At 43.5% G+C, this 27,935-nt stretch overlaps 1 protein-coding gene across 2 annotated transcripts in view; it reads left to right on the forward strand.

Annotated features, from left to right (window-relative positions):
* The first annotated feature begins 4,641 nt into the window (after positions 1-4,641).
* Positions 4,642-27,935, forward strand: part of LOC124149593 — a 29,231-nt gene continuing 5,937 nt past the window's right edge. The window contains exons 1-7 of one of the 2 annotated variants that reach the window (XM_048385423.1): positions 4,642-4,756; positions 14,234-14,333; positions 15,654-15,788; positions 19,890-19,961; positions 20,847-20,907; positions 23,377-23,492; positions 25,284-25,392. In XM_048385423.1, the coding sequence (XP_048241380.1) occupies positions 4,653-4,756; positions 14,234-14,333; positions 15,654-15,788; positions 19,890-19,961; positions 20,847-20,907; positions 23,377-23,492; positions 25,284-25,392 (697 nt within the window). In that variant the 5' untranslated portion in view covers positions 4,642-4,652. Of the gene's footprint in view, positions 4,757-11,022; positions 11,149-14,233; positions 14,334-15,653; positions 15,789-19,889; positions 19,962-20,846; positions 20,908-23,376; positions 23,493-25,283; positions 25,393-27,935 lie in introns of those variants that run through there. The other variant, XM_048385424.1, reaches the window with a different exon arrangement.

Consider the following 27,935-nt stretch of genomic DNA (forward strand, 5'->3'; position numbering starts at 1 on the left):
GCGTGCGTGGCTCCATGTTGCGCCATACCAAAGTCTCTTCTCTGTGTAAAGCGGTTAAACGTGACATATTTCCTGGGTGCTCTTGTGTTATGTGTTCATAACGTGCCGGGGCGGTCGAGTAGCCTAGTGGTTAAAGCGTTCGCTCGTCACGCCGAAGACCCGTGTTCGATTCCCGACATGGGTACAATGTGTGAAGCCCATTTCTGGTGTCCCCCGCTGTGATATTGCTGGAATATTGCTAAAAGCGGCGTAAAACCATACTCACTCACTCATAACGTGCCGTATCACCAGTTTTATGCGGCACTTTTGCACGTGCATTTCGTTCTATGTAGCCCAAAGTCGTTTCGGCAAAAAATAATTTTAAATATTCGATCGACCAAAACATGGATTCAGTTTGTTAATCCCTCGTGCGTCTTTGAGCCAATAAATTGCTGAAACTAGAAGGATTCATAGGGTATATATTCTGTTGTTAACTGCGTTTTTTTCTGTATAGATACCAAGAGCTTTTGCTTTTGTGAGGAACAACAGTATGTTTGGATTGAACCATATATGATTGTATATCTGGACTGGATTAGAATATTATGTATGAATGAGTTCGGAACTTGGAGCAGGACCACTCGATGTATTTGACAATAACAATTCTAGTCGCTAGAAGTATCGCCCTAGCCCAACGCCCACAAAGGTTTTTTTTATTCAGCCTCGATTATCCACTGCATGATATCTCCATACTGTTATGATAAATATGATAGTGATGGGGGCTCGTGAAGCCATTTACGGAACACAGCTGTTGTGGTGAATGGGTCCAGGGTATTTACGGTAACAGACAAAAAGACACAATACACTAGATACGCGGGGATGCACTTTTCTTTAACTTGAAATAAAGCTGAAATGCGTCAGTTCCATGGCAATATCGAAAAATGTTCGTATAACATCTCTCAAACAAGGAAGCCATCGACCGATACCCAAAGGTCGCGGGCCTAAAGTAACACGTGACCATAATGCGTTTCAGTGGAATTCCCTTTCTGCACACGGTACCATTTTACAACTGCCAGTTAGGATATGTGTGTAGTGGCTGCAAATAGCACAGTGGCGTAAACCTGTTTGTGCATAGGTCTTCAGCAACCAATGCTTGTCGTAAAAGGCGACTGTGCTTTTCGTAAGAGGCGACTAACGGGATCGGATGGTCAGGCTCGCTGGCTTGGCTGATACATGTCATCGTATCTCAATTGCGTGGATCGATGCTCATGATGTCAATCACTGGATTATCTGGTCCAGATTCGATTATTTACAGACCGCCGTCAAATAGCTGGAATATTGCTGAGTGTGGCGTTAAACCGAAAAAAATAAACAAACAAACAAACAAAACTGTGCAAGCGGGAAAGTCGAAGTTACATCGAGTTTGTGTCAACAAAGTTTCAACCCATTTTTTATTTCGTGATATAAACGGAAAATTCTCTCAGTCTAGTTCCCGGAGTAATCCAAATGGTTATTTGATAAGATGTAGGCCTATCACGAGGGCAATACAATATGATGTACCCTCTTTGTGTCCATTCAGAGGATTCGTCAAACCATATGCCCCGAAGGAAAAGCTACCACGCATGTCTCGTACCACAATTTTAAAACGAATGAGGATTGATAGGACAAGTGTTTGTTTGTCGCCATATTGACTGGTAAGCTCCAGACAACACGTGCAACAAAGTCCATGTTAAGTTACATTATGCGATACCGTTTCGCTGTAAGGAGAGATCGGCAAACTGTCTGTTGCCATGGCGACGTGGTATACAAGTTTTAGTTGTACACGGCAGGACAAAGCAGGGTACATGGAAATTTATCAAAACGTCACATTCAAGTATGTAACATGTAAGATAATACAATGACTTAACTGTATGTGTTGTGTCCATGTTGACGTCTGTACATAATCTGTGTCGGTCTGCAGCCAGTCATCACTAAACAGATTCAGTGTTCTTTACGAAGGATGTAGGACGTGAAGGATACTCCAAGTGTTTGTACCGAATAAACTGTCGTACCGTATCGGGTGTGTTGTGTTCTTTGACATCATAAAACGTGTTTTGTTTGACACCCATTGAGGAATACGAGGCAGAATAGATCCCAGTACATAATGAGCGTCTCCTATTGAAGAATACGAGGAAGAATAGATCCCAGTACTTGATGAGCGTTTCCTATTGAGGAATACGGGGAAGACTAGATCTCAGCACTTGATGATCGTCTCGCATTGAGGAATACGGGGTAGAATAGATCCGAGTACTAAATGAGCGTCTCCTATTGAGGAATACGAGGAAGAATAGATCTCCACTACTTAATGAACGTCTCCTGTTGAGGAATACGGGGAAGAATAGATCCCAGTACTTAATGAGCGTCTCCTATTGAAGAATACGAGGAAGAATAGACCCCAGTACTTAATGAGCGTCTCCCATTGAGGAATACGAGGAAGAATAGATCCCAGTACTTAATGATCGTCTCCTATTGAGGAATACGAGGAAGAATAGATTCCCAGTACTTAATGATCGTCTCCTATCGAGGAATACGAGGTAGAATAGATCCCAGTACTTAATGAGCGTCTCCTCTTGAGGAATACGAGGTAGAATAGATCCCAGTACCTAATGAGCGTCACCTATTGAGGAATACGAGGTAGAATATATCCCAGTACTTAATGAGCGTCTCCTATTGAGGAATACGAAGAATAGGATCCCAGTACCCCCTCATTGTCTCCCTTTAAGGAATAAGTGGCAAAATAGGATATGGTACCCCTTGCTTGTCTTCTCTTGTGGAATGAAGGAGAGGAAAGGTCACGGAAAGGTTGATGAGATACATACTGTTGCACTACAAACACACGTACATCCCGTTAAATAAAGCAACGAACAGGAAACTATAATTCAAATACATATTTTTCTTGAAGCCCATTGTGATGTGTTTGTTGTTGTTTTACGCCGCACTCAGCAATATTCCAGCTATATGACGGCGGTCTGTAAATATTCGAGTCGGGACCAGACAATCCAGTGATTGACATCATGAGCATCGATCCACGCAATTGGGATACGATGACATTCACCAACCAAGTCAGTCGCCTCTTACGACAAGCATAGTCGCCTTTTACGGCAACCATGGGTTGCTGCATTCGTCACCACATATTCGGCTTGTCCCGGAATAACACGAGTTGGTCACGAATGGGGTTCCTGAAGACCTATTCTACCCCGGATCTTCACGGGTCTGAGCCCACTGTGGCAAATGAAGGTCCATGTGTCCATGTTATTTAGTGGATAACGACCAAAGTTCAGTTTATACATAACTTATTCGTTAAGTCTGAAACAAATAATTTTGGCCTCACTTTAATGTTTAACCCTCAAATAAAATTAACATATGGTCGTCCCCTTACCTAGAAACTACCAGAAATGGGTTTCACATATTGTACCCATGTTGGCAATCGAACCCGGGTCTTCGGCGTGACGAGCGAACGCTTTAACCACTAGGCTACCCCACCGCCCCTAAACCTTCCATAGGTCTTCAGCAAACCATGCTTGCCGTAAAAGGTGACTATGCATGTCGTAAAAGGCGACTGACGGGATCGGGTGGTCAGGCTCGCTGACTTGGTTGATGCATGTCATCGATTCCAATTGCGTGGATTGATGTTCATGATATCAATCACTGGATTGTCTGGTCCAGACTCGATTATTTACAGACCGCCGTCATATAGCTGGAATATTGCTGAGTGCGGCGTTAAAAAACCAACCAACCAACCAACTAAACCTTCTAAATGCGATAAAAGATAGGAGGGTTAACAGTGGAGTTTGGGCAAACCATAAACGACTTATTTTCAAGGCATGGTCTCACCTATATACCAAACTAGATAAACTAAAGGACAACTGGATGGTTGTGTGTTCGAATCCAACAGGGGAACAATATGCGACTCCCATTCCTGGTGTCCCTACTGTGATATTTCTGGAATATTGCTAAATGCGGCGCAAAACCATACTCACTCAGTCGACTTGAACAACACCAAAAGCGTCGTAAATGCTCACTCACACACTCACACTCACACTCACACATATAAAATATTTGAAGTAGTACAGAGTGTTTATTTCCCTAAATGGTTGAGGATGCCGTTTTGCATCTGGTTGTCGTATATATTGGTTGGTTGGATGTTGGTTTGTTGTTTAACGCTGCAATCCAGCAATATTCCAGTTATACGACGGCGGTCTGTAAATAATCGAGTCTGGACCAGACAATCCAGTGATTAATATCAAGTGCACATTAGTAGACGTGTTCATAAATACTGACGACATGCAGCCTGTCACCTAAAATAATAATAAATCTCTGAACTTTTGGTCAATGATAATCATAACCAACAATTGATAAAAACGAGTGCGGAATTTAGCACAGAAAAATCACATAATTTTTTAACATTGATATATTTTTCACAGACTGATGATTTTTTATATTTACTCTTTGAATAAAAATATTATAAAATTCATTAATATGTAGCTTTAACCTGTTGTATTGAAATAGCACACAAAATCAAATTTCCTTCTCCAAAAATATTAATCGAAAGTAGACCACCGATCAGACCGCGCAGGTTCGCGACCTACTTTCGGTTTCCGGTGAAAATGTGTCATGTGACGATGTAAACAGTCAAAATGGCGGACGACACAGAACTTATTTGGGATCATGCGGCCGATGTCCAGTTTGAGAGCAGCGACATGTCTCGTGGGGTGAAGCATGGCCATTCTACATTCTACGGGTAGGAAAAGTGCATGTGATCGGGTCACGCAAAGGCGTCGTTGGTCCAATTGCGACAGGCAACAGGTGCTTGTTGCTCGCTCACTGCATGCTGTGAAAGTTTCGCTACGTTGAGTCAAGGCCGCTGTGAACATGGTAGATCTAAACAACTACTGCAGAAGCGAAGGATATCATACTGGTTACTGTCATTCCCCAACACAAAAGTGGCGTTCCTTTTTGTGGATTTATTTTTTGGCAGCATAAAAAGTCGTTGTGCAGAGTTTCTTACCCTGGCCTAGAATCCAAGATTTGTGTGATAATATTATGGGTTCAAAATTCCAGTTATGAGGGTGCCACCCCGCCCCTCTCTAGGCATCCGACATACCACTTAATTTGTCTTGTCCCATTTTAGAACTCTTGAGTCATGCCAGAGGAAAAAAAGCTGATACAAGTAAATTTGACTGGGATTTTCATATAGAATGCATGACCATTTGTAGCAAAGAAATTCCTACACACAGAAAGTGCACACATGTAACCCAGAAGGTAAAACAAATTTTAATTTGCATGTGGTACCTTCAGAATCAGGAATTAGGCTGTCACAAATTGCGTAGATCGATGCTCATGATGTCGATCACTTGATTGTCTGGTCCATTATTTACAGCCTGTTGTCATATAGCTGGATTATTGCTGAGTGTGGCTTAAACTCACTCACTCACATATTGTCTGATTGGTCGTCCGGCAAGGCCAAGATAATTTTTGAGGCATTGAGTTTTTACTTTGACTATCAATAGTTTTCTTTGGGTATTTTCAATATGTTGTTTCTCCATTGCATTCAGTCTATTGGGTATTTTGACACGAAGGAGTGGACCTTTTCTGTTCACCTGAGTGAGTGTGTGAGTATGGTTTTACCCCGCTTTTAGCAATATTCCAGCAATATCACGGTGGGGGACACCAGGAATGCCCGGGCTTCACACATTGTACCCATGTCGGGACTTGAACCCGGGTCTTCGGCGTGACAAGCGAACGCTATAACCACTAGGTTACCCGACCGCCCCCTGTTCACCAGAATAAAAGTTGAAATAAAATTGACCTTCACATATTCTGTTTCTAGTGTTACTGTAATCTCTGAAATGACAAGGCCTTTGAAGCTGAAATTGAGAATGTCATTTGCCCAATAAGATCCCCCATCCACTTCTGAAAGGGGAAATGTTTTCTGAAAAACTATTTAAGTCAGAGAAATGAAGTTTTACACATTGACGTTACTGGTTTGAAAATTGGTGTCATAAATTCATTGTTTTACAGAGTTATGGCCCTTGCTCCCTGCTTTACACTTTAGTGCATACTGCGTGAAATGGGGACAAGTTTTTTCAGAAACTTCTGAAAGTTTGCATGCTAATCTAAAAGATACTTGTCAAGACTGAGTTTGAAAATTGATCCCATAAATTATTTTTTTACAGAGTTACAGTCCTTGATCCATGTTATTTTTACTTGGTGCATCGTGTCTGCAATGGGGACAAGTTTACTCAGAAACTACTGAAGTTACTTGAGTGAAAGTGTGCATGCAAATTGAAGAGATACTTGTCAAGACTGAGTTTGAAAATTGATCCCATAAATTATTTTTTTACAGAGTTACAGCCCTTGATCCATGTTATTTTTACTAGGTGCATCGTGTCTGCAATGGGGACAAGGTTGGTCAGAAACTACTGAAGTTTGCTTATATTAGAAATACTTATCAAGACTGAGTCATTTTTTCCAGAGTAGTGGCCTTTTGTGTGTATTAATTTCACATGGAATCAATTTTTCTGATGACATAAAGCGGTCCAAGTGCCTGTCTCTTCCTTAGGCTTTATAGGACTCTTTATTATAGTTTATATTCACTATATGAACAAACATAATTCTAATGTGCCCCATGGAGGGGAATAGTGATGACGCTGTTTTCTTGTTTAACATGTATTGTGTAAATCTGATGGGGCCTAATGGTGGAGCGTCCGCCCAGAGAGCGGAAGGTCCGGGGTTCAATCCCTGGTCGTGTCATAGCAAAAGGCGTTAAAAGATAGTACTTGTTGTTACCCTGTCTGGTACTCGGCATTAAGGGTCTAAAACAAGGACTGGTTGGCTCGGAGTCACAATACTGTGCCTGGGTGGGGTATTCATGTGGCATGGTATCTCAGTAGGCTAGCACTATAAATTGGCATCAGTCCGAACTAGTACAAGCAGCCACACACACACACTTGCATGCACGTCGCTATATAACATGCACGTCGCTATATAAGTGCAATAATCTTGGACGCGACTTTTAATCCCAAGCAGCAAGTATGTGATGCACAAAGCTGAAGTATCGTGTGAATGATAATAGATCATCTTCCTGAGGCAAGGGAGTTAACTGACTATAAAAGTCCAGTTTCCACCCTTGCCCAACTAGACTGAAATTTCTGGGCTTGATCATAGTGCCACCAGTGGCTGTTTAGAGTTATGTCCTTTCAATATCCCTCCTATTGACCAATCAGATTCCACCTCTCATATTACTTGCATTTGCTTCAAACAAAATGGCAGTATCCAGTCAAGACGAGTTAATCGATAATCAATATCTATATTGTGATAAAATGGGTCTTACTGTGCAAAGAGCATCAAATCGTGTGAGCACCTTTATCAAAAACACGAAAAGATTTGGAAAAAAACTGTTGATGACGAGTTGGCGGTGCACATGCTTTGCAAGTCCAGCCAAAATATGAGTCCATAATACCAGCCTAGTTCAGGAAGGGTGGAAGCTGGACTGTTATAGTCAGTTAACTCCCTTGCCTCAGGAAGATGGTAATAGATGTGGGAAGATGGTAAAAGATGTGAGAAAATAAACATGTTCAAGGTAGTTCAAGGAATCAGGAGTGGTACCTGTGCGAATCACAATGTTGCAAAAATAAGTGGTTGAATTTGCTAGAATTTATTGCACCAAGTTTGCTTCACCTCACTGTTGATCTTCAGTCACCATAAGGTTGAAGCTGAAATAAAGCAGTGTTCCTGTTTACCAGTAATTACCAGTTTTTTTACCAGTAAAATTAGACTTGGACCGGTAATTCATGTCACTGCAAGTTCCTCTGGCCCGGCAAATAATGTACCTAATGAATCCTTTTTATTGAACAAAACATCGGCAATATTTATATAAGTATAGTTTTCGAACGAAGTCAGCTTGTCTGTTGCCATCCTTGTTCCCCTTGTCTACTTTTAGTGCAGGGACATGACATTTTGCATTGCTTCAAGGTTAAATATATATTTGTAGTGATTTTGTCTTGAAATATTAAAAAATTAGAGAAATTGTGACTGAACTTTGTGTGAATGATGTGTAGATCTAACTAAGTTACCTCAGAGATGATTTGATTGCATTGAACATAATGTTGAAAGAATTAAACCAGGTAATTTTCATACTGTTTTTATTTGTTGAAAGTTGGGACTGACAAAAATTAGGGCGAACTGGTAATTCTTAGAGTTTCAGAAGCCAGCGGGAACGCTGTATAATATTTCTTTACACAGGTGGGGTACAGAGATTTGTTACTGTATTTTCAAACCTTACCTTGATGACTGTCATATCAGATTACTAGACTAGACGCAGTCACAGGCCCAGATCACATTACATCACCTTGATCATGATAATACTGATTGTATACCACGTCTATCATCTCTATAATTGTCCCCTAATGATGGTCACAGGGATGTGTATATATTTGTTGCTGAGGCAGTGATCTGTACATGGATACAAGCTATTTAAACTATTCCTATGTTTCACAGGCTTAGGCCTTACTTCACACGTTTTATTAACCAGGCTTTGAAATTAACAAGTCTGCTAGTTTAAGACGAGTAAAGTTCTTGAGAACTAGTGACATTTCCTTGTCGACTATCACTTGTATCATTAGGTTGATCGTGTAGCAGATCTGTAGCAGATCATTTTTGTGGACCAGCATTAAAGTCATAGAGTCCTTGTCATTATTCTGGTATTAAAAGTTCAAACTTTAAGGGGTCCCTAGTAACCATGGTAACAGGAGAAGGAGAACCTCAAGGATCCCAGGCCTCCCTTACCGTCAAAAACTGCAGAAGGTTACGTTAGGTTTCACTTTTGGAAACTGTTAGACTAAAAGCGAAAATATATTTGATTTTGGTTTGCTGCCATGTACAGTGCCCACCCCGACCTACTTTACAGCTAGGGGGATGGGGTAGTCTGGGGGTTAAACGTGGCACTTGTCACACCGAAGGCCCGGGTTGGATTCCCCACATGGTTACAATGTTTGAGCCCATCTTGCTTGGTTCCTTTGCCTTCCGCTTTGAACAGAGTGTGATAGTACAGGATGTTTGCTAATTCTCACTTGTTCACTTGCTTGCTCCCTCTGTCACTCACTCACTCACTCTCCTTCTCTTCATCACTCACTCTCCTTCTCTTCATCACTCACTCACTCACTCACACACTCACTCTCCTTCTCTTCATCACTCACTCACTCACTCACACACTCACTCTCCTTCTCTTCATCACTCACTCACTCACTCACACACTCACTCTCCTTCTCTTCATCACTCACTCACTCTCCTCTTCATCACTCACTCACTCACTCTTCTCTTCATCACTCACTCACTCATTCTCCTTTTCTTCATCACTCTCACTCACATACTCACTCTCCTTCTCTTCATCACTCACTCACTCACTCTCCTCTTCATCACTCACTCACTCACTCTCCTCTTCATCACTCACTCACTCACTCACTCTCCTCTTCATCACGCACTCACTCTCCTCTTCATCACTCTCACTCACTCACTCACTCTCCTCTTCATCACTCACTCACTCTCCTCTTCATCACTCACTCACTCACTCACTCACTCTCCTCTTCATCACTCACTCACTCTCCTCTTCATCACTCACTCACTCACTCACTCTCCTCTTCATCACTCACTCACTCTCCTCTTCATCACTCACTCACTCTCCTCTTCATCACTCACTCACTCACTCACTCACTCTCCTCTTCATCACTCACTCACTCTCCTCTTCATCACTCACTCACTCACTCACTCACTCTCCTCTTCATCACTCACTCACTCTCCTCTTCATCACTCACTCACTCACTCACTCACTCACTCACTCTCCTCTTCATCACTCACTCACTCACTCACTCACTCACTCACTCACTCACTCTCCTCTTCATCACTCACTCACTCACTCTCCTCTTCATCACTCACTCTCCTCTTCATCACTCACTCACTCACTCTCCTCTTCATCACTCACTCACTCTCCTCTTCATCACTCACTCACTCTCCTCTTCATCAATCACTCACTCACTCACTCACTCACTCTCCTCTTCATCACTCACTCACTCACTCACTCACTCACTCACTCTCCTCTTCATGGGGCGGTCGGGTAGTCTAGTGGTCAAAGCGTTCGCTCGTCACGTCGAAGACCCGGGTTCGATTCCCGACATGGGTACAATGTGTGAAGCCCATTTCTGGTGTCCCCCGCTGTGATATTGCTGGAATATTGCAAAAAGCGGCGTAAAACCATACTCACTCACTCACTCACTCTCCTCTTCATCACTCACTCACTCTCCTCTTCATCACTCACTCACTCTCCTTCTCTTCATTACTCACTCACTCACTCTCCTTCTCTTCATCACTCACTCACTCACTCACTCACTCCTAAGGCAAAAAAAGAAAATGACTTGTGTTTCAACTAACCAAACCAACGCAACGTTTCAATTGCTACCCGGATGTTTTTATCAAAGTCAAGAAACCCTTAGTTATTAAAATTTGGAACAAAATCATTGTTAATTTAGCTGTTTTGACCTACAAATTCAAGACATTGCATTTGACATCAGTTCTAAGCAAGCCATAGTGTTTACCATCATTACCACAAAATATTAAAGAAAAAAACAACCCCACCCACCGACCACACCTTTTGGATCCATTTTACCTGAAGCACAAGCATTTTTATATTTGGCCTAACATATGACTAAATACTCAGTGGCTTAAACAGTATGGGGATTAATTGTTTGATAGGCATTACTTACAAGTTGACGGATGACAAAGTAGACACAATTTATGGATAACAACTGTTATTGATACTGCATGTACAGTAATTAAAAAAGCTGTTATCTATAAATTGGGTCCACTTGTTTCAGGATTCCTGTGCAAGAATGTATCTATTCACGTAACAAGATTGTAACAAGTACTGTCTGGCTTGTCACTATCTGTTGTGAGGAAGGTTTCACTTACCCCCAGCGGTATATCTGTCATATCAAACAGGCAGTTATCACACACCAGGTGTGACCACACTGGTCAACGCTGAACACCACAAGGCTGAGTGTCCTTGGACTGGCTGTATGCACACAGATGACCTTGGACAGGATGTAGTTGTGAGATATAGTAGTTTCAGGATATGGACGGGTTTGTGACATTAATTTTTATTTATGAATTTATTTTTCCATGCAGTCATATCTTCATGTATTGTTTCATAATTGTTTTATGTAGTTATTGATTAATTGATGGCATGATGGATCCAGTGTCCGCGGACACCGCAATTCAATGTGTAGTGTTGCACTCACTTTAGGAAATCTATCATACTAGTTTAAATCTCAGATTCTCACTCACTCACTCACTCACTCACTCACTCACTCTTTTAGGAAATCTATTGTATTGCTTTGAATCTCAGATTCTCTCACTCACTCACTCACTCACTCACTCACTCACTCACTCATACAAGTATTTTGTCAGAACTGGTATTTCTTTAATGTAGTCATCCATCAATTACTTGTCATTTTATCAGTTCCACATGCTTGTGAGGACCGATTAAAGTGAGTTGTGTTTGATTCTGCTTTGAAGAGTATTCAGTTATGTGTAGGGTTGGCATATTGGCACATACATCGTATTGCACTATAGCGCAATACGGAGAGCTGTATTGCGATACATATTGGGGCCAAAAAATATCCAGACTTCAGATTGCGATTCAGATAAACGAGACTGTCATCAATATGGAATGTTATGTAACAGTGTGAAGTGTGTGCTGTTTACATGTTTTAGATAGGAACCCTGTCCATCGAAATGCCTCAAGATAGTAGATATAATTTATACAATTATATATAATTCTTTTGTGACAGTATTGGAAAAAAATAAAAAACACAAGGGTTGTATTCCGATACGTATATTGCTGACGGCCGTATTGCAATATACCGGTATACCAGTAACATTGCACACCTCTAATGGTGTCAGCTTGAAGTGGGTTAAAGGTTGAGAAATATTGTAGATGTCAACCACTGTCCAGACAGATATATAGATATAGATATAGATATAGATATAGATTAGGGCTGGGACGAGTCCAAATTTACTACCCGGGTACCCACCACCCTATTACCCGGCCCTACCCGGGTACCCGCTGTAGATATTTAGAGATAGGTACAAACTATCCGATTTGGAAAAGTTTGACCTCAGCCCTGGCAAAATGTATTTAGATAGATCTAGATCTACACGTATAAAACGATCTGGTCATGCATACACTGAAGTTTACTGCATGAAGTTTTATCTTTATTCCAACATATAAAAGTCAGAAGGAATGGGTGCATTGTCAGAAAGAAATTGGAACATTAGTGACTTATAGCGTAACCATAGAGTTTTAGATAATTTTTGTTATTAAACAATATACCGAGTGACTAACCACGGGTCCGGGTAGTCCTGTGGGTATCCGGGTCCTACTCAGGAACCACCCGACCCGGGTACCCGAGTTACCCGTCCCAGCCGTTATATAGATATTTGTCTTTGTGCTGGCAAACCTACGTCCCTGATATGGAGTTTGAACCCACGATCAGTGGATTCTTACACAACTAAGACCGCAAGGACCATCTTCCTGAGGCAAGAGAGTTAACTGACTATAAAAGTCCAGTTTCCACCCTTGCCGAACTAGGCTGGTATTATGGAGTTACAATTTGGCTGGACTAATGAGTCTATGCATAGTCCAATCAAAATCGCGCTCCGAAATCGAAATCCGGTTTATACACTGTCATGCAGATTTCGGTCGACTGCAGGATTTGCAAAGCATGTGCAGCGCTAACTCGTTGTCAGCAGGTATTTTCCAAATCTTTTTTCATGTTTTTAATCAAGGTGCTCACATGGTTTGATGCATTTTGCTATGTAAGACCCGTTTTATCACAATATAGATCTTGATTGTCGATCAGATCGAACTGACCGGGTGCCACCATTTTGTTTGAGGCAAACGCAAGTGATACAAGACGTGGAATCTGATTGGTCCATAGGAGAGCCTTAGAAGGGACATAACTGGTAATAGCCACTGGTTGCACTACGATAGACCCCAGTAATTCCAGCCTAGTTCGGCAAGGGTGGAAACTGGACTTATAAAGTCAGTTAACTCTCTTGCCTCGGGAAGATGGCAAGGATGGGTACAGAGATTTGAAAAGGGAGGGGTAGAAAATATCTAAATCCTCTCACTCTCAGCGTGTGTGTTGGGAATTTTCTACAACATACTACTTGGTATGGTCTATTTTTTATTTCCAGGCCACGGTGAACATCTGGATGATAATCTGCAGAATGAAGACACTCACTCACTCACTCATTCACTCACTCACTCACAGTGTGCATCTCAGCTGTGACAACACTCACTCACTCTTCACCTCTGTTTCAGGCAGACATGTGCATCTCAGCTGTGACAACACTCACTCACTCACTCACTCTTCACCTCTGTTTCAGGCAGACATGTGCATCTCAGCTGTGACAACACTCACTCACTCACTCTTCACCTCTGTTTCAGGGCAGACTTTGTGCATCTCAGCTGTGACAACACTCACTCACTCACTCATTCTTCACGTCTGTTTCAGGTCAGACTGTGTGCATCTCAGCTGTGAATACACTCACTCACTCACTCACTCACTCCTCACCTCTGTTTCAGGGCAGACATGTGCATCTTAGCTGTGACAACACTCACTCACTCACTCACTCACTCACTCCTCACCTCTGTTTCAGAGCAGACATGTGCATCTTAGCTGTGACAACACTCACTCACTCACTCACTCACTCTTCACCTCTGTTTCAGGGCAGACATGTGCATCTCAGCTGTGACAACACTCACTCACTCACTCACTCACTCACTCTTCACCTCTGTTTCAGGGCAGACTGTGTGCATCTCAGCTGTGACAACACTCACTCACTCATTCTTCACCTCTGTTTCAGGTCAGACTGTGTGCATCTCAGCTGTGAAAACACTCACTCACTCACTCACTCCTCACCTCTGTTTCAGGGCAGACATGTGCATCTTAGCTGTGACAACACTCACTCACTCACTCACTCACTCACTCACTCACTCACTCACTCACTCATTCCTCACCTCTGTTTCAGGGCGGACAGTGTGCATCTGAGCTGTGAAAACACTCACTCACCCATTCCTCACCTCTGTTTCAGGGCAGACAGTGTGCATCTGAGCTGTGACAACACTCACTCACTCACCCATTCCTCACCTGTGTTTCAGGGCAGACAGTGTGCATCTGAGCTGTGAGCAGGCCCATGAACTGATCAGTGTCCTGGAGTCCACAAGGGAGATAATCCTGAATTACATTGACAATGTTGAGGTGTGTATCCATAATGTCTACAATTACCGTTGTAAAGTACCCGTGTAGGTCCGGGGTAGAACAGGTCTTCAGCAACCCATGCTTGTCATAAAAGGCGACTAGCGGGATCGGGTGGTCAGGCTCGCTGACTTGGTTGATGCATGTCATCGATCCCAATTGCGTGGATTGATTCTCATGATGTCAGTCACTTGATTGTCTGGTCCAGACTCGATTATTTGCAGACTGCCGTCATATTGCTAGAATATTGAGGATATTTGTGTTCTCTTGACAAAAAACAAGTTTGGATGCTGGATTCATCACAGGGGTCAACTGTTAATAAACTGTTTGAATTATCATGACATTGGATAGTTAAATAGTTCTTGTTATGAAAATGTCTGTAGAGATTTTGTCTTTTATTAATGCAAACAATTAACATTTAAAATCGATTTTCTAATGGAGTGTGTATTCCACTGTATCATGGCATGATAGCATCTCAGAGTGAGTGAGTGAGTATGGTTTTACGCCCCATTTAGCAATATTCTAGCAATATCATGCCGGGGGACACCAGAAATGGTCATCATACATTGTACCCATGTGGGAATTCGAGCAAACGTTTATACATCTAGGCTGCTCCACCCCAACCCTACCCCCACCCACATCCACATCCCCACCCACCCACATCCCCACCCCGACCCGTCCCACCCACCCCACCATCCCCACATATGGAGAGAGTGCTATGGAAACCTACTGATAACTTTTTCATTTCACAATGTTGATGAATGCCGTTTATTCCAAATTCAATATCTGGCCTTCAAATACTCAATAACACCTGCAAAATCTGAAAACACATATCTTCCATTGTCTTCTGCATGAGATACAAATATATTATGCTACACAAAGTTAATTATGCCCAAGTTGATTTGTAAGCTAATAAACCTTAAACTATGTAGTAGGTGAGGTGAAATGGGGTTTAACATCGTGTCCAAGATTATTGCACTTATAGTGTGTGTGTGTGTGTGTGTGTGTGTGTGTGTGTGTGTGTGTGTGTGAGTGAGTGTGTACACTAGTCCGGACTGATGCCGATTTACAGTGCTTGCCCACTGAGATACAGTATACTCACTTTGAGGTGACCAGGCCTTGTTTTAGCCCCTTAATGCTGAACGCTAGACGGGGTAACAACAAGTACCATCTCTTCGCGGCAGGGGATCGAACCCTGGACCTTCTGCTCTCCAGGTGGACGCTCTACCACTTGACCACGGAGGCGGTTTAAACTACATAGTAAACCAAGCGTTGTCATTGGTCAGTTCTTGATTCTGCATCACATGTCTCTGGATGTTACAGGAATCTCAGCCCCACATCGCGAGAACGAGTCAAGGATGTAATGGCAGTCACTGTCCCCCGTGTCTTCGGACACTCAAGCAGAAAGTTTTCCCCAAGATCTCGAAAAACATCACAGTTGTAACCATTGTCCTCCAGGTAAGAAACAAGCTTCGATGTTTATGTTTAGTGGTACAGCCGAAATACTGTTCAAAGCGGTGTTAAACTTATTGGTCGGAGCACATACAAGGATTTATTTATATATTTAAACATACCAGGTTTCATAAATGTCACTTGTGCCCTTGGGTCATATCACGTCACATGACAACAGTAAAATGTTTCTGTCATCTGGACAGCATTGTTGACGTCATTCGAATCTTGTTGTGACATGAGGTCGGATTGACATTCGAATCCTGGTTCGCCCCGATTATGTTTCTAGGTTTGTCAGCACCATACCCGTTGTTGGTTTTCGTCGAAGTGGTAAATGTCTGAGACCTGCATCACTTCGGGCTTTCCTCCCACATTAAGCTGACACGCCGTGATATAACTGTAATACTGTTGAAAGCGGCGTTAAACACAATTCACTCACTCACTCACCAGTTCTGTCCCTTGGTCCTGGCACAGCAACTGTCGACTGCACACCCCAGTGCAGCTAGTAGATGTTTGTTCCCACTCCTGTTTTTTGGTTCTACATATCGTGTATATACAGAAAAAATCCTGGAACTTTAGCTCCTGTGTTTATTGTATTTTATTGGTTGGGTTCCCGTACTGAGTACCCGGTCGGAGGGTGGATTATCTAGTCTGTGGAGACTTACGTCTTCAACATCGAAGTCACGGCAAGGCCTGGCCGCATCGACTGTGGTCGAATCCCAAAACTCGCTCCTATGTCTTCACTCGTCAGATAACAGAAATATTCACTCATTTCATAAAATTGGTATTACACGGGAGGGAGTTTAGTATTCTGTATTGATGTAATTGTGTGTGATTATGTGATCCAGTTAATTGCAATATCATTAAAATCAGACCTTAGTTCTTGCTACCGCTAAACAAAGATCTGAGGACATCCCATTAGGGGTCACGTCAGAATGACCTTTCATCCGACCAATCAGAGCATCGCTTACCAGATAGTGAAAGTGACAGTCGGAATGTGATTTCAAATCATGCAACCTCGAAAACTTTAACTCGGAACGATAGTTTAACGACTGAATCCATACAATCTAGACCATCTATTAGCCATTCCAGAATGTTCTTTTGTTTAGGTTTCAAATTTGTAATTGAGAATTTGTCAAAATATGTTTCGAAGCGTAGTCACCAATTTGAAAGTAGTGCCGTAAAGCATAAGAAAGCTGCCTTCTGATTGGTCATTCCATTGGTCGGTCAAAGTTCGCGCAAGGTTGGTCTGGTGTGACCCGTAATGGGATGTCCTCAGATCTTTGTTTAGCGGTATCGAGAACTGAGATCTGATTTTAATGGGATTGCAATTAATGGGTAGGTTTCTCGACTGGATAAAGCCAACGGATAAAAATGATATCCGTTGGGGTCATATGCGGATAGAGATGCAAATATCAAAGGTCAAGTAGGGACTACTTTCAGTGTTTCAGTCGCCCTTGTCTTTCGGTGATCGAGTCAGAATCAACCATCGGGAATCTGGATAAACTACAGGGATAATTGGTATCATTATCAAAAGAACAGTCTAATATACTGAAAATCAGTGTCTAACTGTGATGTAGCTAAGGCATTTTACAGGTTTTGGCAATTTTGGAGATATAAATTGCGAAACAGTTTTGCGAGGGCACTAGGCCTAGCAAAGTGGGATCAGTAGCCATATCTGTGCTTGTAGACCTCTGCGGCTTGGAACCTTTTCCACAAATTAAAAATAGTTGTATTTGGCCGAAATATGTTGGAATTGTTACCTATTTTGTTTTGGTGCCGTGTGTACTGCACTGACTGCACTTCTTAAAGTTATGAGAGGACAGGCTGACTGTCAACAACGTCTGACCGTGGCCGTGTGACGTCTCATAGACTAGGGTTGGGTAGCTTCTGTTTGACAAAGGGCAGTAACTCTAGCGGACCGACCGATGGACTACCGTGAAATACAAGTAAAACAAGTTGTGTAGGCAGTTGTTGTTTTGCGTACATGTTGTTTTGCCACTGTATAAGAAACAGATTTCAGATGGAACTATTTTGGCTACTGTCACTGTCCAACTGACACATCACTGACCCTGTGACGTAATATATATTAATGCGCACATTCCAGGAAAACTTGCAATGTTTCGGTAATGTTTGTGTGAGATGGAAAGCGATTTTCAAGCACAGAATTGAAGAATGACATTATATGATAAAGAGACCAGGGCTTGCTAAATACAATGTTTATTCCTAATACAGGATATTCACTATCCCCAAACACACTCATTATTTCTTATACAGGATATTTACCTAATACAGGATATTTACCATCCCCAAACACACTCGTTATTCCTAATACAGGATATTTACCATCCCCAAACACACTCGTTATTCCTAATACAGGATATTTACCATCCCCAAACACACTCGCTATTCCTAATACAGGATATTTACCATCCCCAAACACACTCGTTATTCCTAATACAGGATATTTACCATCCCCAAACACACTCGTTATTCCTAATACAGGATATTTACCATCCCCAAACACACTCGTTACTCCTAATACAGGATATTTACCATCCCCAAACACACTTGTTATTCCTAATACAGGATATTTACCATCCCCAAACACACTAGTTATTCCTAATACAGGATATTTACCATCCCCAAGCACACTCGCGTGATACCCTCTATATGTTTACGACACAAGTGTCTTAATTCTGGTATCTCGCGATTACCAGTGTGGAAAACAAAGTATGACATGATCACAAATATAATGTTCTATTTATTACCGAAGAAGATGTCTACATGCAGAGACGAATTTTAGTGTTTACCTATAAGGACAGCAAGTCGCAACAGAAGCGGAACCACAATTTGTCGAATGATGTCAACAATCTTCTGTTCTGACCTTGTTTCTAGTGTGACGTCATTCCAACCTCACATCACAATAAGATTTGAATGACGCCAACAACGCCGTCCGGATGATGGAAACAATACACTGTTGCCTCGTGATGTGATATGACCCAAGGGCACACACGATTTATATGAACCCCGATTTGTTTGTCCTCGTAGGTAATATATAGAGGTTATCACGCCAGGGTGTTTTGGGATGGTAAATATCCTGCATTAGGAATAAACATTGTATTTAGCGAGCTTTGGCGAGCTAAAAACATAGTGTTTATTCCTAATGCAGGATATTTACCATCCCCAAACACACAAGCGTGATAACCTCTTTATCATATAATGTCATTATTTAATTCTGTGCTTCAAAATCGCTTTCACTCTCTCACATACATTACCGAAACAGTTTTCCTGGAATGCGCGCATTAATATTTATTACGTCACAGGGTAAGTGGTGTGTCAGTCGGACAGTGACAGTAGCCAATATAATTCGAACTTAAATCTGTTTCTTACACAGTGGCGAAGTAACATATATGCAAAACAACAATAGTTTTTAATTGCCTTTCGCGGCAATCCATCGGTCTGTCCGCTAGAGTAACTGCCCTTTGTCAAACAGAAGCTACCAAACCCTAGTCTATGAGACGTCACACGGCCACGGTCAGACGATGTTGACAGTCGGTCTGTCCTGTCATAACGTTAAGAAGTGTAATCAGATGTACACACAGCAACAAAACGAAACAAGGTAACAATTCAAACATATTTCGGCCAAATCCAACTATTTTAATTTGTGGAGAAGGTTTCAAGCCGCAGAGGTCTACAAGCACAGATATTGCTACTGATCCCTCTTTGCTAGGCCTCGTGCCCTCGTAAAATTGTTTCGAAATTTATATCTCTAAAGTTGCCCAAACTTATAAAATGCCTTAGCTACATCACAGTTAGACACTGATTTTCAGTATATTAGACTGTTCTTTGATAATGATAGCAATTATCCCTGTAGTTTATCCAGATTCCCGATGGTTAATTCTGACTCAATCGCCGAATGAAGAGGGCGACTCCATGTTTGTTTATAAACAGTGAAAGTAGTCCCTACTTGACCTTTGATATTTGCATCTCTATCCGCATATGACCCCAACGGATATCGTTTTTATCCGTTGGCTTTATTCTGCCGAGAAACCTACCCATTATATGATAAATATCAGTTACCGTAGTAACAGATTGTTTTCATTGCAGGCCTTGAATTTGGTGATCCTCACATTGATTGACTTCTGGCCCAAGAAGGATGACCAGACTGTACTGATTGCGGTATGCTTGTTCTTTAACGTTTTTCCTTAACCACACAAAATTTTATTATATGAGATTCAGTATTCGGTTCCTGTTGTGTTAGATTCATTGTTGACATCCGTCCCTAGCACAGTGTTCATATAAAGCATGAGAATGTTAGATACTAGAATGGTCTCTGTTTCTTTCTTCCTTGCAGAAGTTTCAGTTTTGTGAATGGTCATTGTACATATAATGTTGTTTAGCACCGCACTCAGCAATATTCCATCTATATGACGGCGGTCTGTAAATAATCGTGTCTGGACCAGACAATCCAGTGATTGATATCATGATTTTGTTTGTTTGTTGTTTCACGCCGCACTCAGCAATATTCTAGCTATATGACAGCGGTCTGTAAATAATCGTGTCTGGACCAGACAATCCAGTGATTGATATCATGATTTTGTTTGTTTGTTGTTTCACGCCGCACTCACCAATATTCCAGCTATATGGCGGCGGTCAGTAAATAATCGAGTCTTGACCACATAATCCAGTGATTGATGTCATGAGCATCGATCCACGCAATTGGGATACGATGACATGCATCAACCTAGTCAGCGAGTGCAACCACCCGATCTCGATAGTCGCCTCTTATGGCAAGCATGGGTTGCTGAAGCCCAATTCAAACCCGGATCTTCACAGGTTCAAATTGTGTCCTAAAGCTCTGCTCATGATACAGTGTGTAGAAACATGGGAAAATCTGTTTGTATGGACAAAATGGAGGATGTCACTGTTATATTAATTGACTCAAATCTACTAAATATGTATTTATTGTCTTAATAACTTCCTTTGATGTAGAAAATAAGTTATCATGACAAATGGGATTGGCTGTGTACCGGTATCGTAATGTTGAATGCTGTATGTCTTCAGAGTGCTACATCCATGATATTGCTGCAGGTGTTGAACCTGATCGCACTTGTGTATACTTCAGGTGAGTGTCCGAATGTCAGGCGCTGTCCGCAGTAGGGGCTGTCGGGTAGCCCAGCGGGTTAAGCGTTCGCTCATCACGCCAAAGACCCGGGTTCAATTCCCGACATTGGTACAATGTGTGAAGCCCATTTGTGGTTTCCCCCGCCATGATTTTGGTGGAATATTGCTAAAAGGGGCGTAAAACCTCACTCACTCACTAACTGTCTGCAGTGTTAGCATCAATGATAGAAAGGCTGGGACGGGTAACTCGTGTACTCAGGGTCAGGTGGGTCCTGAGTAGGACCCCGGTACCCACAGGACTATCCGAACCCGAAGTTAGTCACATGATATATTGTTTAATGACAATAACAATAATTGAGTGAGTATGGTTTTACGCCGCTTTTAGCAATATTCCAGGAATATCAGACCGGGGGGACACCAGAAATGGGCTTCACACATTGTACCCATGTCGGGAATCGAACCCGGTCTTTGGAGGGATGGGTTACCCGGTCAGGTCTGGTAGAAGAGGGGTCAGATCCTGGGTAGGTCTGGTAGTAGAGGGGTCAGTTCCTGGGTAGGTCTGGTAGTAGAGGGGTCAGTTCCAGGGTAGGTCTGGTAGTAGAGGGATGGGGTACCTGGGTAGGTCTGGTAGTAGAAGGGTCAGTTCCTGGGTAGGTCTGGTAGTAGAGGGGTAACCCGGGTAGGTCTGGTAGTAGAGGGGTCAGTTCCTGGTTAGGTCTGGTAGTAGAGGGGTCAGTTCCTGGGTAGGTCTGGTAGTAGAGGGGTAACCCGGGTAGGTCTGGTAGTAGAGGGGTCAGTTCCTGGGTAGGTCTGGTAGTAGAGGGGTCAGTTCCTGGGTAAGTCTGGTAGTAGAGGGGTCAGTTCCAGGGTAGGTCTGGTAGTAGAAGGGTCAGTTCCTGGGTAGGTCTGGTAGTAGATGGGTCAGTTCCTGCATGGGTCTGGTAGTAGAGGGGTCAGTTCCTGGGTGGGTCTGGTAGTAGAGGGGTCAGTTCCTGGGTAGGTCTGGTAGTAGAGGGGTCAGTTCCTGGGTAGGTCTGGTAGTAGAGGGGTCAGTTCCTGGGTAGGTCTGGTAGTAGAGGGGTCAGATCCTGGGTAGGTCTGGTAGTAGAGGGGTCAGTTCCTGGGTAGGTCTGGTAGTAGAGGGGTCAGTTCCTGGGTGGGTCTGGTAGTAGAGGGGTCAGTTCCTGGGTATATCTGGTAGTAGAGGGGTCAGTTCCCAGGTAGGTCTGGTAGTAGAGGGATAACCCGGGTAGGTCTGGTAGTAGAGGGGTCAGTTCCTGGGTAGGTCTGGTAGTAGAGGGGTCAGTTCCTGGGTAGGTCTGGTAGTAGAGGTGTCAGTTCCTGGGTAGGTCTGGTAGTAGAGGGGTCAGTTCCTGGGTAGGTCTGGTAGTAGAGGGGTCAGTTCCCGGGTAGGTCTGGTAGTAGAGGGGTAACCCGGGTAGGTCTGGTAGTAGAGGGGTCAGTTCCTGGGTAGGTCTGGTAGTAGAGGGGTCAGTTCCTGGGTGGGTCTGGTAGTAGAGGGGTCAGTTCCTGGGTATATCTGGTAGTAGAGGGGTCAGTTCCTGGATAGGTCTGGTAGTAGAGGGGTCAGTTCCTGGGTAGGTCTGGTAGTAGAGGGGTCAGTTCCCGGGTAGGTCTGGTAGTAGAGGGGTAACCCGGGTAGGTCTGGTAGTAGAGGGGTCAGTTCCTGGGTAGGTCTGGTAGTAGAGGGGTCAGTTCCTGGGTGGGTCTGGTAGTAGAGGGGTCAGTTCCTGGGTATATCTGGTAGTAGAGGGGTCAGTTCCTGGATAGGTCTGGTAGTAGAGGGGTCAGTTCCTGGGTAGGTCTGGTAGTAGAGGGGTCAGTTCCTGGGTGGGTCTGGTAGTAGAGGGGTCAGTTCCTGGGTAGGTCTGGTAGTAGAGGGGTCAGTTCCTGGGTAGGTCTGGTAGTGATTGGGAATGTTGAATTTGTTTTCCAACTAGCAGTATCTTAAAACTTGATAAAACAAGAAGGGAAACGTTTCCCACCTGATTAACTTGACAGGGTTCACATGCCGTGATATTACTGCAACAATTCAAATATGCAATTGCGGAACTCTTTCTTCCAACTCATTTACTGTCTCAGCCTAACTCGATGCCGTTATGTTGGATTCCCTTTAATCTTTAATCCGTTGAATTCCACCCTAGTGGTTTATTGCCAAACTTACCGTACATGACTGTAGATACCGGTAAGCTGAATTTTGAGGAACAGAAAAAAGATTCTGTAGAAAGGGGTATGGGTTGCACTTTCATCAAACTCTTTTTCTGTTGGTGGAAAAACTCGGGTATCGCTTCAGGTGAATGAACACCTCTACAACAAACTTAGTCAATGAAAATGTGAAATTTGTGAGTGAGCATCACTAGACATGATGATTTACCATTTCAGTATTGCTAGGCATTGTTTGATGTGTGTTAATACTTGAAACGTTACTACCATTGTCCCATGGTTTCAGTGTTCTTGGCCAAGTTGTTGACAAGGCGGCGAGTGACCGCCTTCGTCCTGGCACAGAACTACATATCTTCCCTCTTCCTGTTTGCTGGCCTCTACACACTTACCTACAGGCTTCAGGTAGGTGTCTGTCTCACCTACAGGCTTCAGGTAGGTGTCTGTCTCACCCACAGGCTTCAGGTAGGTGTCTGTCTCACCTACAGGCTTCAGGTAGGTGTCTGTCTCACCTACAGGCTTCAGGTAGGTGTCTGTCTCACCTACAGGCTTCAGGTAGGTGTCTGTCTCACCTACAGGCTTCAGGTAGATGTCTGTCTCACCTGCAGGCTTCAGGTAGGTGTCTGTCTCACCTACAGGCTTCAGGTAGATGTCTGTCTCACCTACAGGCTTCAGGTAGGTGTCTGTCTCACCTACAGGCTTCAGGTAGATGTCTGTCTCACCTGCAGGCTTCAGGTAGGTGTGTGTCTCACCCACAGGCTTCAGGTAGGTGTGTGTCTCACCTGCAGGCTTCAGGTAGGTGTCTGTCTCACCTACAGGCTTCAGGTAGGTGTCTGTCTCAGGCAGGTGTCTGTCTCACAGGCTTTAGGTAGGTGTCTGTCTCACCTGCAGGCTTCAGGTAGGTGTCTGTCTCACCTGCAGGCTTCAGGTAGATGTCTGTCTCACCTGCAGGCTTCAGGTAGACGCCTGTCTCACCTACAGGCTTCAGGTAGGTGTCTGTCTCACATGCAGGCTTCAGGTAGGTGTCTGTCTCACCTGCAGGCTTCAGGTAGGTGTCTGTCTCACCTGCAGGCTTCAGGTAGGTGTCTGTCTCACCTGCAGGCTTCAGGTAGATGTCTGTCTCACCTACATGCTTCAGGTAGGTGTCTGTCTCACCTACAGGCTTCAGGTAGGTGTCTGTCTCACCTACAGGCTTCAGGTAGATGTTTGTCTCACCTACAGGCTTCAGGTAGAAGTGTGTCTCACCTGCAGGCTTCAGGTAGGTGTCTGTCTCACCCACAGGCTTCAGGTAGGTGTCTGTCTCACCTGCAGGCTTCAGGTAGGTGTGTGTCTCACCTGCAGGCTTCAGGTAGATGTCTGTCTCACCTACAGGCTTCAGGTAGGTTTGTAAGTCTCACCCGCAGGCTTCAGGTAGGCGTGTTGACTCTACATCCTCTCTCACCATGTGCATGGCGATGAAGGTTAGTGTTTCATTTATCTTCTTGTCAGGTAGGTCAGTGGCGAGAGTGTTAACTTACCTCATGGCAAACCATGTTCAGTTCTGGACTTGGATAAAGTTAGTAAGTCATTTCAAGTTCGTCACAAGCCTAGCGTTTGGGTCTTTCTTTTAGCCTTGAAAAGTGGCTCCAGTTAATGAACCATGATTTGATGGTGTTCTTTTCAAATGTAATTTCAATATTTGTATGACATGTAACTTTTACACCAAATAAATGATCACATAAGGATATTTATGGCCACAGAAGTTTACTTTCATCTGTTTGTTCACATTAAAACAACACTTTGTTTTCTAACTTCGTATTTAATGTTTTTCAGTATGAATTATGAGTAGGTCTGCTATTTTATTGGGTGTTCATCATTGGCCCAGTCCTCTCTGGTGCCCCAATTGGCTATGCAGAGTTACGTCCCTTGGGCACACCAGAAACCTATGATTGTGGGTTCGAATCCCGGTTCACCAAAATCATGGGTTTTAGGTTTCTTTGCACCATACCTGTACTCGTGGGTTTCACCGAAGTGGTAAACGTCTGAGACCTGCATCACTTCAGGCTTTCCTCCCACATTAAGCTGACAAGCCGTAATATTACTGGAATACTGTTCAAAGTGGCGCTAAACCCAACTCACTCGCTCACTATTTTCAGATTGTTTTATATTTCTGTGTCTGGAAGTGTTCCATGTTAACCCTTACCTCTGTTCCCGCAGCCGTCCTCATGGAAGTTTATCCAGGAAGATCTGAACTCTGATCCTGTCTTAGTGGCCGTCCTGTATGCCAAATTCCTCTTCTTCTCCGTTTCCACGGCAACATTATGTGGTAAGCAGACATCATGGGTACATATCTTTAAACAAGGATTAACATCGTCTATTTTCAAGTACAGGGGACTCTAAGCAGTACATGGGGACACAAGGTGTGAATATAGGGTCTAACTATTGTCAAGTTCAGGGACTCTCAGCAGTACATGGGGACACAAGGTGTGAACACAGGGTCTATCTATTTTCAAGTACAGGGGACTCTCAGCAGTACATGGGACACAAGGTGTGAACACAGGGTCTATCTATTTTCAAGTACAGGGACTCTCAGCAGTACATGGGACACAAGGTGTGAACACAGGGTCTATCTATTTTCAAGTACAGGGACTCTCAGCAGTACATGGGACACAAGGTGTGAACATAGGGTCTATCTATTTTCAAGTACAGGGACTCTCAGCAGTACATGGGACACAAGGTGTGAACACAGGGTCTATCTATTTTCAAGTACAGGGGACTCTCAGCAGTACATGGGGACACAAGGCGTGAACACAGGGTCTATCTATTTTCAAGTACAGGGGACTGTCAGCAGTACATGGGGACACAAGGTATGAACACAGGGTCTATCTATTTTCAAGTACAGGGGACTGTCAGCAGTACATGGGACACAAGGTGTGAACATAGGGTCTATCTATTTTCAAGTACAGGGGACTCTCAGCAGTACATGGGGACACAAGGTGTGAACACAGGGTCTATCTATTTTCAAATACAGGGGACTCTCAGCAGTACATGGGACACAAGGTGTGAACACAGGTCTATCTATTTTCAAGTACAGGGGACTCTCAGCAGTACAAGGGGACACAAGGTGTGAACACAGGGTCTATCTATTTTCAAGTACAGGGGACTCTCAGCAGTACAAGGGGACACAAGGTGTGAACACAGGGTCTATCTATTTTCAAATACAGGGGACTCTCAGCAGTACATGGGGACACTAGGTGTGAACACAGGCTCTATCTATTTTCAAGTACAGGGGACTCTCAGCAGTACATGGGGACACAAGGTGTGAACACAGGGTCTATCTATTTTCAAGTACATGGGACTCTCAGCAGTACATGGGGACACTAGGTGTGAACACAGGGTCTATCTATTTTCAAGTGCATGGGACTCTCAGCAGTACATGGGGACACAAGGTGTGAATATAGGGTCTATCTATTTTCAAGTACAGGGGACTCTGAGTAGTACATGGGGGGCACAAGGTGTGAACACAGGGTCTATCTATTTTCAAGTACAGGGGACTCTCAGCAGTACATGGGACACAAGGTGTGAACACAGGGTCTATCTATTTTCAAGTACAGGGGACTCTCAGCAGTACATGGGGACACAAGGCGTGAACACAGGGTCTATCTATTTTCAAGTTCAGGGGACTCTCAGCATTACATGGGGACACAAGGTGTGAACATAGGGTCTATCTATTTTCAAGTACATGGGACTCTCAGCAGTACATGGGGAAACAAGGCGTGAACATAGGGTCTATCTATTTTCAAGTACAGGGGACTCTCAGTAGTACATGGGGGTACAAGGTGTGAACATAGGGTCTATCTATTTTCAAGTTCAGGGGACTCTCAGTAGTACATGGGGGTACAAGGTGTGAACATAGGGTCTATCTATTTTCAAGTACAGGGGACTCTCAGTAGTACATGGGGGTACAAGGTGTGAATATTGGGTCTATCTATTTTCAAGTACAGGGGACTCTCAGTAGTACATGGGACACAAGGTGTGAATATAGGGTCTATCTATTTTCAAGTACAGGGGACTCTCAGCTGTACATGGGGACATAAGGCCTGAATATAGGGTCTATCTATTTTCAAGTACAGGGGACTCTCAGCTGTACCTGGGGACATAAGGCCTGATTATAGGGTCTATCTATTTTCAAGTACAGGGGACTCTCAGCAGTACGTGGGGACACAAGGTGTGAATATAGGGTCTATCTATTTTCAAGTACATGGGACTCTCAGCAGTATATGGGGGCCCAAGGTGTGAACACAGGGTCTATCTATTTTCAAGTACAGGGGACTGTCAGCAGTACATGGGGACACAAGGTGTGAACACAGGGTCTATCTATTTTCAAGTACAGGGAATCAGCAGTATATGGGAGCCCAAGGTGTGAATATAGGGTCTATCTATTTTCAAGTACAGGGGACTCTCAGCAGTACATGGGGGCCCAAGGTGTGAATATAGGCATTGCATGTGGCATGGTATCTGAGTGGGCTCTCGGAGTCAGTAAACAGTGTCTGAGTGGGGTATTCATGTTAAACTGCATCATGGTATCTGAGTGGGCTTTCGGAGTCAGTATACTGTGTCTGACTGGGGTATTCATGTTAAACTGCATCATGGTATCTCAGTGGGCTCTCGGAGTCAGTATACTGTGTCTGAGTGGGGTATCAATGTTAAACTGCGGCATGGTATCTCAGTGGGCTCTCGGAGTCAGTACACTGTGTCTGAGTGGGGTATTCATGTTAAACTGTGGCATGGTATCTCAGTGGGCTCTCGGAGTCAGTATACTGTGTCTGAGTGGGGTATCCATGTTAAACTGCGGCATGGAATCTCAGA

Source organism: Haliotis rufescens, unplaced genomic scaffold (assembly GCF_023055435.1).
Source record: "Haliotis rufescens isolate VD_foot unplaced genomic scaffold, xgHalRufe1.0.p SCAF_58, whole genome shotgun sequence".
Classification (NCBI taxonomy): domain Eukaryota; kingdom Metazoa; phylum Mollusca; class Gastropoda; order Lepetellida; family Haliotidae; genus Haliotis; species Haliotis rufescens.